Source organism: Diabrotica virgifera, chromosome 4, assembly GCF_917563875.1.
Source record: "Diabrotica virgifera virgifera chromosome 4, PGI_DIABVI_V3a".
Lineage (NCBI taxonomy): Eukaryota > Metazoa > Arthropoda > Insecta > Coleoptera > Chrysomelidae > Diabrotica > Diabrotica virgifera.
The window spans coordinates 264790776-264812356 of record NC_065446.1 but is presented as its reverse complement, the minus strand read 5'-3'; the positions used below and the strand labels follow the sequence as shown (position 1 = coordinate 264812356).

Sequence of the window (21581 nt, the reverse complement as noted above, 5' to 3'; positions counted from 1 at the left end):
ACACGTTCCTAGGTCTCTGCGAAACCCAAATTGTGTATCATTAATGTCTACGTCCAGTTTATGATATATTCGGCTATGGATGACTTTCAGTAGCAACTTCAGCACATGGGACATCAAGCTAATGGTGCGATAATCGGCGCATTCTCCTGCGTTTTTCTTTTTGGGGAGACAAACAAAGATCGACGTTAACCATTCTTTGGGTAATACGCCTGATTTATAAATTTGGTTCAAGAGTATCACTAGAACATCAATGTGCTACTCATCTACAATTTTTATTGATTTGACAGGAGACATGTCAGGTCCAGGGGTTTTTCCGTCCTTCATTGTTTTTATTTCTTCTGAAGTAAGTTTTATGTTTTCCAGGGATCCTCTTTCATCATCGAACAGTTCGTCTATAAATTCTGCCTAGCGTTGTAGTTTCTCATCGGGAAGTGTTATAGTACTATAGATAGTATAGGGCCTTCTTAATATAACTCACTGTAATATAGAATCAATACAACAAAGTGACTGTAAATTGCAGTTCTAGTTCAAGGTATGAAAAATAGATAAGTGCACATATATGTGAAATGTATAGCATGATAGGTTAAAGATTAGACAGATGAAGAAATAACGTCGGACGATGGGAGGAACGCTAAAATTAAACCAAACTGAACAGGTACGAAAACTTGAAAATCTTAATGTCTTTGTTTATTCGTATTTGTAATTTGAAGATCAAGCTCCCATACTACATTTGGAAAATCAACGTCGCAATTAATTTGCGCACAGTAGTTGGACGATATATATATAAACGACAGTCATTACTCCTAGGAAAACTCTATTTACTATTATAAAACGACGATTAATTAAAGAAAACCTTTGTTGATTATTTCCGATCTGGTGACATGCTAATTACGTGGATACGTCAGTACTGAACTTTCGTCTGAAGTAAAGCATGAAATTAAAAATTACAAAGAGATAAAGAAAACAAATAGAACTTTTCCATAATTGGAAATATTCATTATGATTACGACACTTTAGCAAAATTATAAAATTGCTGTATAAGGTCATTATGAGATGATTACTACTGAATAATTAAAAACACGATTAACCCTCAGAGCACCAAACTTTTTTTGCGACGTTGTTTACCAAGCGGGGTCCCAAAACGACCCCAGTGCGTTTATTGATTTTTTGGTTTTATATACATTTTGTTAATTTAGACCGTAAATAACATGACCCATTTTTAAGGTGGTGCGTTAATTTCTTGGAGTAGTGTATTTTACATCGCCCTAATGTACCGAAGCATCAATTTTGTCATTAATTTTAAATGGGTTTATAAGTAGGTATATTTTTTGTAATTTACAAGTATTTTTTAATTAGATTTGAAAGTAGCTTTAATATTTCTCCGATTTTCATAGCTTTATCTACCAGTTCCTAGAGTTTGTTCTCGTTTTCACTTCCATGTAAATAACTCATAACTTCTTCTTGATGTCATTATGTTGTGTAAAGCCGTTGGTTGTAACTTGTAACGTGACCAGCAGCTCGTAACACCGTCTTCTGCTTCACTTCACATTCTTTTATTTTAAAGACATTACACGACCTTGCCTGTGGTGGATTCAGACATCCATGCACATTTAAAAACATATTTGCCATGGTCAGGCATATACGCCAGTCAATAGGGAAACAAGTTTCCAAATTAAAATACATAAACAATTGGCCGAGGCAATTGCAAAAAACTCTTATTAGTCCAGAGAAATAATAGTACATTCTTTGACGGTTTTTGCTGTATATTTTAAAGAACCGTTTGAATTGACATGAAATAGCTAACATGACAAAGAAAAAAATGATATTGTGCCGATGTTTGCTTTTGCCCTGGAAGTGACTTTCACCTCTTCTCGGGGGTGAAAAACATACGTTCAAATAAGTCCGGAATTCGCTAAACTGACTAATTCTAAGCAACTTTTATTCTATAGAGTTGTTTCATTAAGTCAATACTTTTTGAGTTATTTGCGAGTGAATATCTTCATTTTTCAACAAAAATCACGTTTTTAGACGATTTTTCGCAGATAACTCAAAAAGTAACTATTTTATCGAAAAAACATTCTTACAAAAAATATAGCCTCTCTAAAAAAGTGAAGAAAATGGTGTATGTATGAAGTCTCGAGACCTAGTAGAAGCAGAGGTATATCTAAAGAAAAATAGGTTCATATTCCCCAAATTCCAAATAGAATATTTCAACGTGAAATACCCAAAAAATGAAGTATTTTTTGGAGAAAACTCATTACAACTTTTTTAAAGTGTTTAAAAAAGCTTTATTTCTGTTTTTATAAAAAAAATTCTTGCATCAAAACTAAGCAAGTTACTCTCAAAATAAACATGATCCCTATTTTTGTACAAAAAAATCTGGAAATCACCCCTAATTAGCAACTTAAATGAAATTAATCGTTACTGTTTCACAAGTTGATTTACTTAGGTTGTGTTTTGCTGTTTTATCGGTTTTTCGTGCATTGTTTGAAAAAATTTGGTTGTCAAATAAAATTTTTAATTTTGAAAAAATGCCTTTTTCAAAGTAAGTAACTTAAAAATTATTACAGGTCCCAAAAATCTCAAACGGTAAAGATAATGTGCTTTGCTTTTCTGAATATCTTGTATTTTTTTGATTTTCTGTAAGACCACGATTGATTAAGATTTGCTGTTTCTAAATTTGCATACACTCGTGATTGGTGGCTCGTTCTGGCCCTATCAACTACAGCCCTTTCAAAAATAAGGACTTTGAACCGATGACAGATCATATTTTATAAAAAATACATACACCAGTAAAGCCACTTGTGAAGTGGTAACGGTTAAGTTCATTTGAAATGCTAATTAGGGGGCGACCAACCTTATTTTGAGCGTAACTTGTTTACTTTTGATGCTAGAAATTTTTTTATATAACAAAAATAAAGCTTCTTTTAAACATTTTAAAAAAGTTGTAATGAGTTTTCCCCAAAAATTGCTTCATTTTTTGGTTATTTTACGTTAAAATATTCCATTTGGAATTTGAAGAATATGACACTATTATTCATTAGCTATAATTCTACTTCTACTAGGTGTAGAGACCTAAAATACACACACCATTTTTTTTCTCTTTTGCAGACTATATTTTTGGTAAGATTTTTTTTTTTTGGCAAAATACATAGGTAGGTAGGTATTACCTACTTACTTTTTGAGTTATTTGCGAAAAACCGTCTAAAAACGTGGTTATTTTGTTAAAGAATGAACATACTTACTCGCAAATAACTCGAAAAGTATTGACTTGGTGAAAAAACTCTATAGAACAAAAGTTGCTTAGAGTTAGGCAGTTTATCCATCTCCGGACTTATTTTGGACGTATATTTTTCACCCTCGAGAAGGTGTGAAACTCACCCCCTGGGTAAAAACCCACATCGGCACAGTGGCGTAGCGTGAGTGTCGGCTGCCCGGGGCGGAAGACAATTTTGCCGCCCTCTTGTTTAGGTATTTTAATTTAATGTATACTGTACATTACATACATTAATTATAGAGAACTTTTCGGCGAGAACAGTCATAATAATTTTGCATTATACAGGTTAGATTTTGAATAAAAAAGTTTATCTAAGTTTTACAATCACGTTTATTAATAGGCCTTCGGCCCACATATAAAATTTTTTATTTATGACCACACCGTTGAAACTTTTTGTACTTGTTATTTGGGTGGAGCCGGACAAATTTGGAGCTTGGCGCATTATGGTAGTGGGGCGTTTGTCTGTCAAGCGGTCACGAAGTTGTCAATTTTATGCAAGAAAAAAATTTATAACCACATTGGTCATTTTGTTTTAATCAATGGTTTTTATCATATAAACAGCGAAAACAATTTTGTCGGACAAAAATATTGGGGCATATGACGCGTCGGACACGCTAAATATGTCAAATTTATGAAAAAAATAAATTTATTACCACTTGGATAATTTTAACTGAATCTACCATAAAACCTTTTTCCAATAATGTGGTAACCTTGTCGGACAATTTTCACGGGGCATATGAGCAGTCGGATGCGCCGAAGATGTTAATTTCCTGAAATTATTTTATTTATTACCATTTTTCCGACAAAATTAGTAGGTTATAAGTAATTATATTCTTAATCAAAAAATCAAAGTGTCGGACAAAAATATTGGGGCAAATCGACAGTCGGACAAAAAATTTAATTTTTATTGGTAAACTATACTTTTACACTATGCTGGGTTCGTACATCCCTTATCTTTACAACCATTTTTCTGACAAAAGTAGTAAGTTACAAGTAATTATATTCTTAAACAAAAAATGTAATTGTCTGACAAAAATGTTGGGGCAAACGAACAGAAAACTTAATTCTTTTAGGCTATCGACGAAGAGTTATTATCAAAAAAAAATTTGAAACATATTTTCTCGGTTATTTTTGAATCCATTTAGCTGAAAATAGGTACACACGCTAAGTAAAACATTTAAAAAGGTATGACGAAGAGCTGTACCCAAAATTTTCTTAAAAAATTTTCCGACAATAGGGAAAATTTTAGAAAAATTTTGATCTGATAATTTGTGTACATACTCCTTGAACAACGACAAACGTGGTTCTATAGTTTTTTGCGAATTAAAAAAAACATTTCCGACAAAAGTATCAGGTTATAAGTAGTTATACTCTAAATCAAAAAATCTAAGTGTCCGACAAAAATATTGGGGCAAATCCAAAGTCGGACAAAAGATTTAATTTTTATTAATAAACTATACTTTGACACTATGCTGGGTTCGTGCATCCCTTATCTTTACAACCATTTTTCCGTCAAAAGTAGTAAGTTACAAATAATTATATTCTTAAACAAAAAATGTAATTGTCTGACAAAAATGTTGGGCAAACGAACAGAAAACTTAATCCTTTTAGGCTATCGACGAGGAGGTATTATCAAAAAAAATTTAAAACAGTTTTTCTCGGTTATTTTTGAATCTATTTAGCTGAAAATAGGTACACACACTAAGTAAAACATTTAAAAGGGTATGACGAAGAGCTGTACCCAAAATTTTCTTAAAAAATTTTCCGACAATACGGAAAATGTTAGAAAAATTGTGATCTGATAATTTGTGTACATACTTCTTGAACAACGACAAACGTCGTTCTATAGTTTTTTTTTCTCGAATTTAAAAAAAAAACATTTCCGACAAAAGTATCAGGTTATAAGTAGTTATATTCTAAATCAAAAAATCTAAGTGTCCGACAAAAATATTGGGGCAAATCCAAAGTCGGACCAAAAATTTAATTTTTATTAATAATGCTATACTTTGAAACTATGCTGGGTTCGTTAATCCATCTTTACAACCATCCAATCCTTACATCCGTTCGTTAATCCATCCAATCTTTACAACCATTTTTCCGACAAAAGTAGTAAGTTACAAGTAATTATATTCTTAAACAAAAAATGTAATTGTCTGACAAAAATGTTGGGGCAAACGAACAGAAAACTTAATTCTTTTAGGCTATCGACGAGGAGGTATTATCAAAAAAAAAATTTAAAACAGTTTTTCTCGGTTATTTTTGAATCCATTTAGCTGAAAATAGGTACACACGCTAAGTAAAACATTTAAAAAGGTATGACGAAGAGCTGTACCCAAAATTTTCTTAAAAAATTTTCCGACAATAGGGAAAATTTTAGAAAAATTGTGATCGGAAAATTTGTGTACATACTCCTTGAACAATGACAAACATCGTTTTTTTATTTTTTTTTTCTCGAATTTAAAAAAAAAATCCAACACAAATATCAGGTTATAAGTATGTAGTTATATTCTATATCAAAAAATCTAAGTGTCCTACAAAAATATTGGAGCAAATCGAAAGTCGGACAGAAAATTTAATTTTTATTAATAAACTATACTTTTAAACTATGCTGGGTTCATGCATCCCTTATCTTTAGAACCATTTTTCGGACAAAAGTAGTAAGTTACAAGTAATTATATTCTTAAACGAAAATGTAATTGTCTGACGAAAATGTTGGGGCAAACGAACAGAAAACTTAATTCTTTTAGGTTATCGACGAAGAGATATTGTACACACTCTAAGAAACTTGTAGAAATTGATTGTAGAACATGTGACTGATGTAGAAATTGACACTTGTAGAAAATTTGTACACACTCTAAGTACAACATTTAAAAGGGCATGACGTAGAGCTGTATCCAAAATTTTCCAAAAAAATTTTTCGACAAGGGGGAAAGTTTTGGAAAAATTATGATCTGAAAATTTGTGTACATACTTCTTGAACAATGACAAACATCGTTCTGTAAATTTTTTTTCTCGAATTAAAAAAAATTTCCAACAAAAGTAGGAGGTTATAAGTAGTTATATTCTAAATCAAAAAATCTTAAAGTGTCCTACAAAAATATTGGGGCAAATCGATGGTCGGACAAAAAATTTAATTTTTATTAGCAAACTATAGTTTTAAGCTATGCTGAGTTCCTGCATCCCTTATCTTCACAACCATTTTTCCGACAAAATTAGTAGGTTATAAGTAATTATATTCTTAAACAAAAAAAAATGTAATGGTCTGACAAAAATGTTGGGGCAAACGAAAGAAAACTTATTTTAGGCTATCGACGAGGAGGTGTTGTGAAATAATATTTTAAAACAGTTTTTCTCGCTTACTTTTGAATCGATTTAGCTGAAAATTGGTACACACACTAAGTACAACACTTAAAAGGGCATGACGTAGAGTTGTACCCAAAATTTTCCAAAAAAAATTACCAACAATAGGGAAAATTTAGGAAAAATTGTTATCTGAAAGTTTGTGCACATACTCTTCGAACAATGACAAACATCGTTCTGTAGTTTTTTTTCGAAGTAAAAAAAAATTCGACAAAAGGGAACATTTCGGAAAATTTTTCGAAAATTTTGGAAAGTTCTCTACGTTACGCCCTTATATTATAAGGAGTATTTCTACAAATTTTCAGTTTGATCTATGTAGAGCTAACCGAGAAATATTGTTTATAGTTCGCTTTGGCCTCCTTGATGCTTATTATTTCTTTATATCCCAGAGAACGGCTGTTCCCGAACTTGTGACACTATATATATGTACAAGAAATTTTCTATTTTCTAAATGTGACTGAATTAAAAAAATTGGGCCAAATCCAATCTTAAAGTATGGGAAAGACTCGCCCATCCAAATGTCAACCATCCATTTTGGTCCAAGGGTGTGGATTTTACGGCCCTTCCCATTTAGGGTCTGTTTTTCGTTCTCGTCCCCAAAACTCCCAAAAATTTCGAAAATTTAAGTCCGACCTTTACGGCTTCTTATAGTACTGATCATTACCTTTCCAATGCATGTTTAATTTTGAAAATTGGTTATACCATTCAAAAGTTACCGATCTCAGAAATTTTATTCAATTTCTATTTAAAAAGGGAAAAATGTTTTGTATGTGTGTATGTTTGTGGAAAAGTTACACCGATCTGAATTTTTTTTTCTATGTTTTAAGAGGGGGTCAGGGCCGATTCAGAACCGGTGTAGCTTGTGACTTTCGACCACCCTTAAGCCAGCTATAGGACTTGGTAGGTACAAAACGGCATATTTTTTGGGGGTACATACATATCTTAGGTTCAAGGAGAGACAGGAAAACCGCAAATACACCAAATTAATAGCTTTGAGTTAAGCTTTCAAATAGTGCCTAAGTGGTTAGGATCAGAGATACACACGGCTCAGTACAGCTGAAAAACTGAAAAACTAAACTTTGAAAATTTTGGTTTTTGGATAATTACTCAAAATTTCAACCTACGAATTGCGCCAATAACTGAGGAGGACTCTAGACGCGTCTAACGGTGTATACCTCATATCAGGAAAAATTCGAATTTTTAAGTTATAACCTTCATAAATGTGATCAAATCTATTTCCTATGAGAAAAAACGGTTTTTCAAGCTCAATAATTCCTGTAATAGCTTCAGTTATCATAATTGACCTTAGATGCATCCGACACTACTTCTCATATTTAGTGATCAAAATCGGTTATACCGATTAGAAGGTATCTAGTTCCAAAAGTATAATCCATTTGACCATTATCGCCGAAATGGTTTATGTAGTTGTAGTGCTTGCGACGCTAAATTTAATAGAGCAATCCTAGTTCATTTACCGGCCATTAAAATAAATTTTTTTTCTATTTCGAATAAAAAAAACTCTAGTGTACATTCAATGGACACTAGATCATTTGAGAGATAATCATAGAAAGGCGACCATTTATCTTAACGTGGAATCGAGAAACAATACATTCAACTTCATACATTTAATTTATATACAGGGTGTTTGGTAAAGAATGGGCCATAACTTAACCTCAGGTTCCTGAGGTTAAAATAGACCGATTTAAGCTAACTTACCTTGGTACAAAGTTTATAATAACCGAGATACAGGATGTCAAAGTTAAACTTTTTTTTTATTTATTATTGAATATTTCCTGACAGGTACGGGATAACAACATGAAATTTGGTATGTGGGGGTTTTTTGGGTCGAGAAAACTAAATTCCCTACCAAAAATTATGTATTGCCCAGAGGGCGCCACATACGCCTTTCAGCACGCATTTATTACGTTCAATTTTTTTATCCCTCACTCTGTATAATTTTGACATTAAAATTTTTATTCTCCTATTAGTTTTACTTAAAAAAGGTATACTTTTTCATCTACCTAAACTCAACCGTTTTCGAGATAAACGCATTTTAAATCTGCGATACACCATCATTTTTAGCATAATATCATTGTAGTTACACCCGAAAAATAACTTAATACCATAATAATTGTGCCAGTTCTCAAATTTATGTCATTGCATCGCAAATTCCATTTGAAGAAATTTGCGATACATTTTTGGATAATTTTATGTTAAGTTATTTTTCGGGTTTAACTACAATGATATGATATTATGCTAAAAATGATGGTGTATCGCAGATTTAAAATGCGTTTATCTCGAAAACGGTTGAGTTTAGGGAGATGAAAGAAGTATACCTTTTTTAAGTAAAACTAATAGGAGAATAAAAATTTTAATGTCAAAATTATACAGAGTGAGGAATAAAAAAAATTGAACGTAATAAATGAGTGCTGAAAGGCGTATGTGGCGCCCTCTGGGCAATGCATAATTTTTGGTAGGGAATTTAGTTTTCTCGACCCAAAAAACCCCCACATACCAAATTTCATATTGATATCTCATACCTGTCAGGAAATATTCAATAATAAATAAAAAAAAAAGTTTAACTTTGACACCCTGTATCTCGGTAAACGCCCCATTATTTTTGTCGGACAAGTCATCCAATATGCATTACACATGTAAAAGAACAGTACAAAATAAAAATGACATCTGTGGTAATAAATAAAAAAAATTCCAGGAAATTGACATCTTCGGCGCATCCGACTGCGCATATGCCCCGTGAAAATTGTCCGACAAGGTTACCACATGATTGTAAAAAGGTTTTATGATATATACCGTTAAAATTATCCATGTGGTAATAAATTTATTATTTTCATAAATTTGACATATTTAGCGTGTCCGACGCGTCATATGCCCCAATATTTTTGTCCGACAAAATTGTTTTCGCTGTTTATATGATAAAAACCATTGATTAAAACAAAATGACCAATGTGGTTATAAATTTTTTTCTTGCATAAAATTGACAACTTCGTGACCGCTTGACAGACAAACGCCCCACTGCCATGTTGCGCTAAGCTCCAAATTTGTCCGACTCCACCCAAATAACAAGCACAAAAAGTTTCAACGGTGTGGTCATAAATAATAATTTTATATGGGGGCCTAAGAACTATAATACAAAAATTCTTTTATTTTAACCATATAACTTAGGTACGACCGACAAGACTAAATTAAATCAATTTTTAATTAGAACTAGAACGCTACTAGAATGTTATATTTTTATTGCAAAGCAATATGAGTATTTGTTAGAATTAAAAACAAAACTTCCGTCTTCAATTAAAAATTTATACTTTTACTTTTTTAAGAACAAAGTCTTTTATTGCACCGTCAATGTCTATCACATCACATACTTCTTGCTCAATAGACAAAATAGCCCAATTAGTTAGTCTTAGAGTACTCATTGTCGATCTTAAATAATTTTTAATCAAATTCAATTTTAAAAAACTTCTCTCACAGCTGGCATTGCTTAAAGCAAATGTGAAAAATATTCGGAACATTATTAAAATATTGGGTAGAGTATATTCCAGCTTGGATTTAACAATAAATTTAAATAATTCGAGTGAGTCTGCATTAATCAATTTATTTTCGTTGCCTGTAGCAGCAACGAAAGTCCGCAGTCGAAGTCTTTCCAGCTTGAAATCCTGCTCGTCAATTCCATCAGATGCGTAGTCTAGATTACATTCAGTGTTGTCTGGATCTAATAATATAGCCGGCGTTAGATAAGCAAACTTATTCGTTAAATTCTGTAGCTGTTGAACACACTCACGAATTTCTACAATAACTCTATCTAACGAAGAAAACCGCTTTCGTCTCAATTCATTTTCACAAGAAAAGTTAGCATCTCTAGTTCCGTCATTAAAAATGTGCCTTCTTGTTATGCACCTCCGAGGTTTTATGGAAATTCCAAGTTCTTCACACATATTTTTTGCATAACCTACGGCGCCATTAGCTCATGTCTCTCTTTTCTTTGTCAATATCATCTGCACAGCATTTACTTTCTGAGCGCACAATCTTATGTCAAGTCCTCTTTGTAAATATTTTGTGCATCACTTCATGTAGCACCGGTTGGCACAGGCCCAAAAACAAATATAGGAAAATGACTGCATCGAAACTAGTAAAGCACCTGCGTATGTCCTAGTGTTTAAGCTTTCACCTGCCTCAGTTTTTCATCTGCTTTCACCTCAGTTTTTCCAAAGTGACAAGAATGTCTTTGTAATGAAGCCATGTCACATTTACGGCATCGCTTCTTGCACTCCACCGCGTGTCTTGAACCCTTTTAAGCTTTTGCCTGTAGCTGCTATCAGAACTTCCCAACGATGTGTCGATATGGAAAAAAAAGAAAAGCAACGTTCTAAAGTGCCGAAAAAAGTTATTGAATCCACCTCAACTGAGGCAGCGTGTAAACAAACTAGGTTTAACGAATGATTTGAGCAAGGTACGAATTCAGCTTTAGGGTTTATTTCTTGAATTCTTTGGTGAACTCCTGAATCATTGACACCCATAACAGCAGCATTATCATATGATTGGCCTCTCCAGTTGCGTATATCTAGGCAGTCAGCTTGAATCTTGTTCAAAATCATCTTTGAAATTCCTTCAGCAGTTTTGTCTTTAGTTTCAATGAAATCTGTAGAAGATTCCATTACTTTTACTTCCTGATTTTCAATTACTACGTATCTTAATACCTGACTTGTTTGATCTTTATGAGAAAGATCTGAAGTGCTGTCGAATATACGTAATTGAATAATACTTAGCCTTTATTATTTGTCCGATGATATTTTAGCGAAAATTATTTCTAAAAAAGGCAATAAATTCGTGTTGTATTTGTGGTGACATATAAGTGATTGAAATTTTGCCACATATTTTAGATCTTACAAGATGTTCACGAAGTACAGGATCGTATAGACGTTTCCCACAAGGTAGTATAGACGTTGTTGCCAGTCGCTACAAAATATCGTTCATATTACAAATTATAAAAGTAATGAAAAATTCCTTGCTCCTTTCAATCGGTTCGAATTTGTAGTTGCGATAAAAATATAAAATGGTTCAAATATTAACCAAATACTCTTATTATTTACTGTTAAATTTTGCCGCCCCCTAAAAAGTGCCGCCCGGGGCGGGCCGCCCTCACTACGCTACGCCACTGCATCGGCACAATATCACTTTTATTCTTTTACTTGTTAGCTTTTAGTAGAAGCAATAAAGCACTGAACCTCCAAAAAAAAACGACAAGACGGATCTTAATAATTATTTTTGCATTCGATTCGTGAATGCGTCAGAAAACTTTGTGACCCCGAGCCATGATATAATATTGAAAAACTACATACAAAAAATGCATTCTTAAAGAGCATCTCAAACAGACAATAAAAAAAATTCAGAACTCGTCAATTATCGGCGGAAATGAGTTCAATATTTTTACTCGGGGGGTTTTTGGGGTCGCTGAAAACGAATATTATGTCGAAAGTTATCTCCGGAGCACCGGGTGCCCATAGGGTACCTACTGTTTACCTCGTCTTGTGGAGTTTTCGGCAAAAAATTTATTAAAAAATTAGTCAAAAATCATTACTCGGCGTTTTTGGGGCCGTTAACGACGACTATGACATCGTAAGTGATCTCCGGAGTACCTGGTGCCCAGGGTACCTACTGTTTATCTCGTGACTAATGATTTTTGACTAATTTTTTAACGAATTTGCCGAAAACTCCATAAGATGAGGTAAGCAGTAGGTACCCTGGGCACCAGGTGCTCCGGAGATCACTTTCGACGTCGTATTCGTTTTTTTCAGCGACCCCAAAACCCCCCGGAGTAACAAAATTGAACACATTACTCATTTCCGCCGATAATTGATGAGTTCTGAATTTTTTTTATTGTCTGTTTGAGATATTGAGATGCACTTTAAGAATGCATTTTTTGTATGCAGTTTTTCAATATTATATCATGGCTAGGGGTCACAAAGTTTCCCCTGGCACATTCATGAATTGAATGCAAAAATAATTATTAAGTCTTGTCGTTTTTTTTTCGGAGGTAAGGCCGGTTTTAGTGCTTTATTGCTTTGCATATATTATATTGTTCTGAAGATATTTCCTTGTGGCATTTTTATAATTAACTATTTTGATTGGGAAATAAGCCACAATTAAATTGAAAAAATAATTTTATTAACGTTTCGACGCCCAAATCGAATGTCGTTGTAAATATTACTGCAATATTTTGTATTTTGACAACGACATCCGATAAGGGAGTCGAAACGTTAATAAAATTATTTTTTCAATCTAATTGTGGCTTATGTTCCCAATCATAATAGTTAATTGTTAGCTATGTGTATTTATGCCAAATTTCATGTCAATACAAGCGGTTCTTTAAATTGTAGAGGTTTTGCAATATTTTACCATCAGTGCGACTAATTCTCAGAAAAATAATTAACAACAAAAAGCAGGTATATCAGGGGTCCGGACAAATAATCCCCGGACAAATAATCCCGGACAAAAAATCCCCACAAATTATCCCCGGACAAAAAATCCCCGGACAAAAAATCCCCACAAAAAATCCCCACAAATAATCCCCACAAATAATCCCCGGACAAATAATCCCCGGACAAAAAATCCCCACAAAAAATCCCGGACAAAAAATCTCCACAAATTTTTTTGGACAAAATATCCCCACAAAAAATCCTGGACAGAAAATCCCCAAGAAATGTTTGCTGTCGAATAGTTCTCTAAAAGTTTTCCCGTGAAGGGTGGAAGATATGGGAAATAAGCTAAGGCTGTAGGAATCATGTTGTAATTGGCTTAAATCTTTTGATAACTCTGCTTTGAGTAACTCTGTTCAAAACATTGTCTATTCATGATAATAACTGATAACTATACTGAAAACAATAATCTTGATTATACTAATGTAAAAAATACGTTCCACGCATCGCCATGAAAGTTATACAAAGCTTTTCGCTTATTTTGACTTTTGTTGGTTTTGGAAACACATTTATGGGCATTACTATTCGATATCAGGTTTTCAGAAAACGTAATTGAGGATCTGTGTGCATCCATAAAAAAACTTTAAAAATTTATCCGTAAATCAAACCAGACATGGCTGTTCGGGGAGAGGCCAGATGGGAGAAGGTCTGTAGGGCGGCCTAGAAAAAGGTGGAAAGATGCAGTCTGGCGGCCTAGAAAAAGGTGGAAAATTTATAACGCCATTGATGATGATGATGATGACTAAATATTTTTGACGTTAAATTTACAAAAAGGAACAGAATTTTGTGCATTACAATCAAGATTATCGTTTTCTGGACCAGCAGTTATCATCACGAATAGACAATAAGTACAACATGATTCCCAAAGCCTTAGTTTATTCTCCATATCTTCCACGATTTTTGAAAAAACTCACAATTGGAATTCGACATTTGGAAATCGAAATTACAATTTGTACTTAATTTTAATCGTTAATCATTATTTTCGTGCCGAAAACTGGTTTCATGGCGATTGCTATAACTCTCATGCACTGGAGCTGAAAAACATTTTCGTCGATTGCATTCACGGGAAAACTTTTAGAGAACTATTCGGTAGCAAAAAATTTTCTTGGGGATTTTTTATCCGGGATTATTTGTGGGGATATTTTGTCCAAAAAAATTTGTGGGAATTTTTTGTCCGGGATTTTTTGTGGGGATTTTTTGTCCGGGGATTATTTGTCCGGGGATTATTTGTGAGGATTATTTGTGGGGATTTTTTGTGGGGCTTTTTTGTCCGGGGATAATTTGTGGGGATTTTTTGTCCGGGATTATTTGTCCTAGCTTCGGTATATCATGTATAATATTAATGTGCCTATGTACCTAGGTGGAAAAGATCAATTATAAAAATGTATAAAAATTCCTAAATATTTGGTTGTTGAAAAATAAGACAGCTATTAAAGCGAAACAGGGTAAAACATGTTAATTTTAACTGTAACATTAGATAAATACGTAATATCTCAGTATGTAGATGTAGTACCTACATAAACTGTATTATGTGAGATATTGTATAATAATATTTATGAAAATGTAAGTTAATGTATATGTAAAAACCTAAAACAAGGTGAATGGTGAATGTAAGATGTAAGGTATATCAGACCCTGGCTAATCTGGAACATTTAGAGCTAGGCAATAGTCAATAGGCTGGTAATGCTGGCATGTACTTATAGATAGCAAAACAAAAATCATTATCAACTTACCTCTGATTGGGAAGGGCTTCGTCTGAACTGTTTCTGTGTTAGGAGGCAGCAACCTCTTGGTTTCCGGGGACATTACACTAGGACATGCTTTTACTTCACTGATTTTACAATTGTAATTTTTACAAGCCGATCCGATACGATTATTTCGTACTCTTAAAGAGCCGCTAAGAACGTCGAGTCCACTGCTCATGTCTGCTGAACTTGAACTAGGAAATCAATGGAAAATAAAATATAAACAAAAATGTGATATAGTTGTCAGTGATAGTTTTTCGCGGTAGGTCGTTCGTACTTGTCGGTGCAGACGTAAAATTGACTATTCTTACACCGGCTAAAGAAACAACTGTTTTGAAAGACCGGATCATCCGCGAAATACACACGGCTAAGGATGGCCGAGGACCAATCAGAACGGGTTATGTGATCACCCGACTACACCGTGTGCGATAATGGAGCTTCGCAGTTCTTTTATACGAGGACGATTCCATAAATATGTACTTATTGCAGTCAACGATTTTTTTGAATTATAGTCTCAAATCCCAAACAGTTTGTTAATTATTTAATTATTGTTTTCGCTAGGTGCGTTAATTATGATTATAGGTCACGTTGGTACTCTCTCGCGATTTGGAGAACGATCTTATATGTGTACTGTGTACGTGATTTACAAAAACAAGGGATTACCTATTTAAAGTTTTACTATTAATGTTTGATACGACTATTGATAAGAGGCTAAACTTGTGATCGGGCAATCCGAGTTCATTTCCCAGCCATCCTACTATTTTTTTTTTCATTCTTTTTTTGTGTCTCTCGAATGATGTAGGAATGTATATACCTACCTATTATTATACCATACTATACTAAGACCGTAATAATGAGCTTTAAACCCCGTTTTTTGTCCATAGGAAATGGATTTCATATGGGAATATTATCCTATGTGCAACATACGATAGAAACACAGGAATAATTTGGAAACTATTTTTCTTGTTCAAGATTAAGAAGAAACAGTAGCGATCAACAGGTAGCGAAAACGCGTTCCAAGATTGCGGCTGTAATTTTGAATATTTTTTCGAGGTATTTGGCACACGTATTCGTAATATAATAAAGAATGGCGGTACAGAGCCCAATTTGAAAAATATATTTATATGTGGAAATTACTCTGTAATTAAATACAATATTTAAAAAACGAGCCTGTACCGCCATTAAGAAGAACAAAAAAATACACTTTCTTCAAATAAACTTTTTTACCCGATGCCTAGATTTTGTGTCATTTTGGAACTACTAATGAAATAAAAAAATTTAGTAGTTCCAAAATGACGCAAAATCTAGGCATCGGATAAAAAAGTTTATTTGAAGAAAGTGTATTTTTTTGTTCTTCTTAATGGCGGTACTGGCTCGTTTTTTTAATATTGTATTTAATCACAGAGTAATTTCCACAAATTAATATATTTTTCAAATTGGGCTCCGTACCGCCATTCTTTAAATACCTTAAATATCCAAATATGAGTCTACTGTGTCCTGAAGTAATTTGTATTCCTCGTTTTCCCTCTAAGCCTAAAACTGAAGTCTCCTATTTTCATTGTTCAATAGGGCTTTTCAACGATTCTCATGCATTTGTTTCAAGCTTCTGTCATATATGTCGTATATTAATTATACACATTATAAAATATGACAGAGGCTCGAAGCAAATGAGACTTGTTGAAAAGCCCTATTTTCATTGTTCAATCACTCACTTTAAAAGCCAAATTATTACAATAGGGCTTTTCGTTCACAGTCATTTGTTTCGAGCTTCTGTCATGTGTTACATAATATTAATATATCTACGTCATACGTCTTTGGTTTGTATCATTGGTATGTACCAAAGACGCATAACGTAGATATATTAATTTTATGTGACACATGACAGAAGCTCGAAACAAATGACAATCGATGAAAAGATCTATGTATAGGGCTTTTCATTCACAGTCATTTGTTTCGAGCTTCTGTCATATGTTGTATAATCCGTGTATACTAATATTATACACGGATTATGCGACATTTGACAGAAGCTCGAAACAAATGACAATCGATGAAAAGCCCTATACGCTGTGAGCTCGTACGTAGAAGGGATATTTACAAATTCGCGAGCGCCAGTAGTGGCAAGTCTGTAAACGATTACTGGAAATTTGACATAAATGTCAAAGTGATTAATTTAAAATTAAAATTAAAAACATTAATTATAAAAAGTATTAGTTTGTCAAAGCTGTGTTATATATTTTTACCTTAAATATTGGGATAAACCGTAATCGTACCCCCTCCTAACTGCCAAAGTGTCATGGCCGCCGTCGGGACCTATTGTGCTGACATTTACAATGTTTACATATAGAAAAGTTTGTTTTTTTCTGCTTATAATGCCGTTTTCTAAAGATATTAGTGAACAAAATCGATTTGCTAACAATATTTAATATATTTTAAATGTGCTAAAATTGGATTCAACAGCAAAAGTCGCATAAATAACATATAAATAACGAATTTGTTCACCTATTACAAATGGGGTTATGTGGTTGTAACTGTTTATTTTGGGAATAAAATGAAAATGATCAATTAAACGACTGGAAAACTGTAAGTATTACAATTAAAACATGTTTATCCTATCACAAGAGTTCACTTCATTTTAAGAAAGCTAATTATTATTATACAATAGACATTTATAAACTGCCATGTACTTTTAAGGTTACTTTTGATCTGTTTTCAAAGCTTATGATAATGTTACCTCTTTATTAATTAGATTTGCCAACAAAAGATGCATGATTAAGGCCAAATGCAATTCCTTTGCTAAAGTCATAAAAAAAGTACCAATACAGTTAAAAAAATTATTTTAAAAAGGTCTCTCAAAAGACATGAAAATATACAACAACTCAAAAAACTAGAGAATGTAAAGAAAGCCAGGTTATTGGAAATGGAATTCCTGTTTAATTGAAAGCCAGTAAACTATCCAAGACTTTTCAGAATCAAATGTTTCAACTTGTAAAAGGATTCTTCTGACATTTTTAGTAAAAACCAGATTATCCTCAAGAAAAATTCTGTTTTAAGTGAAACTCAAAGTCATATGTATAAATATAATTTTGTGAATGTGTCATCTTTGAATGAAACAAATTTTTTACCTAAACAAATAAATGTATGTTTGGATCTAATTAAAAACAATGCTGAATCAAGTACAGTAGAAATACAATCCTTTGAACTTCTAAATGTGATTGTTAAAAGTGTCGAGATAGCTACTGCATAGGGATTCGAAAGGGATAGACTTGTTATGAACGCACTTGATCATGTACTTCTTACTGTTATAAAGTTGAAACAAAACTTATTTTATGCTTTTTTATCAGTCACTTTTAATTGTGTATCAACTTTACGTGGTACATCGTGCAAAAATTGCTAAAATGCAAACATTATATTTATTTTCTGTGTTACATTGGATACTATGATTGAATGTCTTCCTCTTTTAGATAGTGAAGTGAAGAACATCTTGAAGTTCCAATGATGTTTCAAGATGAGATAAATCGAAATAATGGTTGTATGTTAGAAGGACAGAGAATACGAAGAAATGTTATTACTGCATACTTAGTGTAGTGAAATACAAACTTCAAACATTATAATATATTTTTTTATTTCAAACATTTCATATGATTATGAAAGAACATCTTCCTCTTTAAAACAATGAAGAAGTGAAGAACATAATAAAGTTCCAACGAAAATGATTCCAGATGAGGAAAATCGAAATAATGGTTGTATGTTACGTGTATAGAGAATACGAAGAAATGTTATTGCTGCAAACTTAGTGTAGTGAATTAAAAACTTATTGTCAAATACAAATCAATTTATTTCATACTTTTATAATATATAGTGGTACAATTTTATATGTGTTCAAATAAAAATATTAATAAATAAAATACAATAAACACAAATCATGTATATCTTACAATGAATTACAAAATCAAAAATTAATTACAAAAATATCAAAATAAATCTAAAATATTAAAAAGTAACCCATAATTTTTATAGTACCTACATACTTTGGTTGGTACTCTAATAATTTGGAAATCCATTAAAGTTTGTAGATGGAAATTGCAGGTATCTAAAAAATATATAAAGTAACTCAACAATCTCTTTTCAATTAGGGTTGCAGTTGATAAAGATGAATGACCCTTGCTCGGGAAATCAAATGTATCTAAAAAAATTAAGTAACAGCTTTCTAATAAAACAATCTTAAGGCTGTATGACACTATGCATTTTCTTGTATCATTTCTAATATCGTTTCTGATATCGTTTCTTGTATACATTTTCTTGTATCATTTCTTGCACGTGACTGGTCGAAATTTTGTTTGTCACCCTGTCACGTTACATTGGTATGGTACTTATGGTAGTACTGTGTCTACAGCTGATTTTAAGGATTTTATAAAATTTATAAACTTTTAAAAACAAATATTTTAATGTTATAATAACTAGAATTTTTACGTTGACTGTTGATTATTTGTGTTTTTTATTTTGTTTTGATATTTGTGCTAAAATATTTGCATTATAATTATCTTCAGTTTGATCCAAATTGGAACTATTGTATTTTCCTCTATTAAAAAATTATGCAATATGAAACCCAAAGTTATTCTAAATATATGGTTATTAGTAGAACAGTAGTCCATACCAAACGGTATATTAAGTATCAATAAAATATTTATAAATAATACCTACAAAACACAAATAAATTCATCAAGACATAAATCATATGATCTCATTTTCAGCCGCCATTATGACATTTAGAAGTTTTACCAGCAGGTTTTACGTTTTTGCTCTTTGCGCAGAAATTGGCGCAGTTATTGTACAAGAATCTGTGCCTGACACAAATTCTTGTATCGTTTCTGATATCGTTTCTTGTATCTGTGTATGACACTATACATTTTTTTGACATATCAGAAACGATATTAGAAATGATACAAGAAAATGCATAGTGTCATACAGCCTTTAGCACTAAACGGAAACAAAGATACTGGTAAGTATTAAAACATTTTTTGAAAAATCTTTCTGAAAGTGAAAATAAAGACTACTCTCTATGGGAACAACTAAAACTGGGTATGCTTTACAAAAAAATGTATCCAGAACAAACTTCTTCTCTATAAGGCAATACTACTACAAGTCTGGATGTACAGGATTTAATTCTGGGGAACTGCCAGTAACACAAATATGCAAAGACTACAAAGATTCCAATCCAAAGTCTTTCATGATGTCCGATTTTTTTAGTACCACTACCAAATATCACGCTAAACTTAAAATTCTTACAATGAAGATAGCTAAAGCTTGAGTACACATAGATAGATCCAACCAAATAAATAAAAACAATTAATGTATGTAAAATGTATGTTAGTCTTCTTCCACTTACAGAAGATATTTTCAGTTGTTTGTGCCACTGTGAACTTAAGATCTCTAATATTAACCGATGATAAATTTATGAAAACTGATTTTAAATATTAAAAACTTTCAGAGATATTTCAATTTTCGAAACATCTTATAAAAGAGTGAAAAATATTCAGAGACACCTTACAGCCATAAACCAGTAAAACTAAAATATTTAATGTTTTTGTATAAATTAATATTAATATTTATGAACTTTTTAAATATATCTTTAAAAATTTTATGATAAATAAAATGTTTTTGAGTAAAGGCAATATTTTTTTTGTATGGTAATAGAAAAGATTAATATTTGAAATCATATACAGCATCACATTTTATAAATTATAATCTTTTTATTATAAAAATAGTAATACAGTGTGTCTACGGATGGGGTGCCCAAGAGGAAAAACTTTTTTATTTTCAATTTTAGCGAAAAATGTCATTCTTGATAAAAAGTTTTGCTTGTTCTAAAACCCCATAAAATGAACTAAAATTCAAGTTTTTCAAATCCTGCTTATTTTTATAGCCAATTTTATGTAAATCCCTTTAAATTTTTGCACTAAGTTCGAAATTGTAACAATAATAACTTGGGAGAACAACCCTTTCACTTCTCTGGATTACGAAGCCAGACTTTGTCGTTCTCCTTGAATCATCCAATTATTTATTAATTAAATAATTATTAATACAACAATTTTAATAATGAAATTTATCACAAGATAAATTCTTTATTGATAGCTTAACATTGTCAAAAAAATTGACAATTCGCAAATTATTTATCGAAATTGATAGTTACTAAGCTACATTGTGGCTTGGCAACACTAGATTATTGTTAAGATTTAAAACTTAGTGCAAAAATTTACATAAAATAGGGATTTACATAAAATTGGCTACAAAATTAAGCAGGATTTAAAAAACTTGAATTTTATTTCGTTTTATGGGGTTTTAGAACAAGCAAAACTTTTTATCAATAATGACATTTTTCGCTAAAATTGAAAATAAAAAAGTTTTTCCTCTTGGGCACCCCAACCGTGGACACACTGTATATAATTATAATACTAAAATCACAATAAAGATGCACTAGAAAGAAACAAACACAAGACATGATGAATGTTATGAGGAGCACTCACAAATCATGATTTACAAAGTTTATACATTGTAAATCATGATTCGGGAGTGCTATTTGTATCATTCAACATGTCTTGGGTTGTTTATTTCTGGTGCATCTTTATTGTGAGTTTAGTATAAGAGAATTACAAGTTTTATGTTAAATCTTCTGAATCAAATTTTTGTTAGGTATCATGTCACTCT

The 21581-nt window shown here is 32.1% G+C and overlaps 1 protein-coding gene and 1 long non-coding RNA gene across 3 annotated transcripts in view; one reads left to right on the top strand and one right to left on the bottom strand.

Moving 5' to 3' along the window:
* LOC114325166 (6-phosphofructo-2-kinase/fructose-2,6-bisphosphatase) overlaps positions 1–15219 on the bottom strand; it is a 103638-nt gene extending 88419 nt beyond the window's left edge. Inside the window, exon 1 of one of the 2 annotated variants that reach the window (XM_028273151.2) lies at positions 14865–15219. In XM_028273151.2, the coding sequence (XP_028128952.1) occupies positions 14865–15054 (190 nt within the window). In that variant the 5' untranslated portion in view covers positions 15055–15219. The remainder of the gene's footprint in view (positions 1–14864) is intronic. The other variant, XM_028273146.2, reaches the window with a different exon arrangement.
* Positions 15220–17114: 1895 nt separating this feature from the next.
* LOC114324812 (uncharacterized) lies at positions 17115–18796 on the top strand. The gene is made up of 2 exons (XR_003651604.2): positions 17115–17456; positions 18338–18796. It is a non-coding gene; the product is annotated as an uncharacterized LOC114324812 (long non-coding RNA).
* The last annotated feature ends 2785 nt before the right edge of the window (positions 18797–21581 follow it).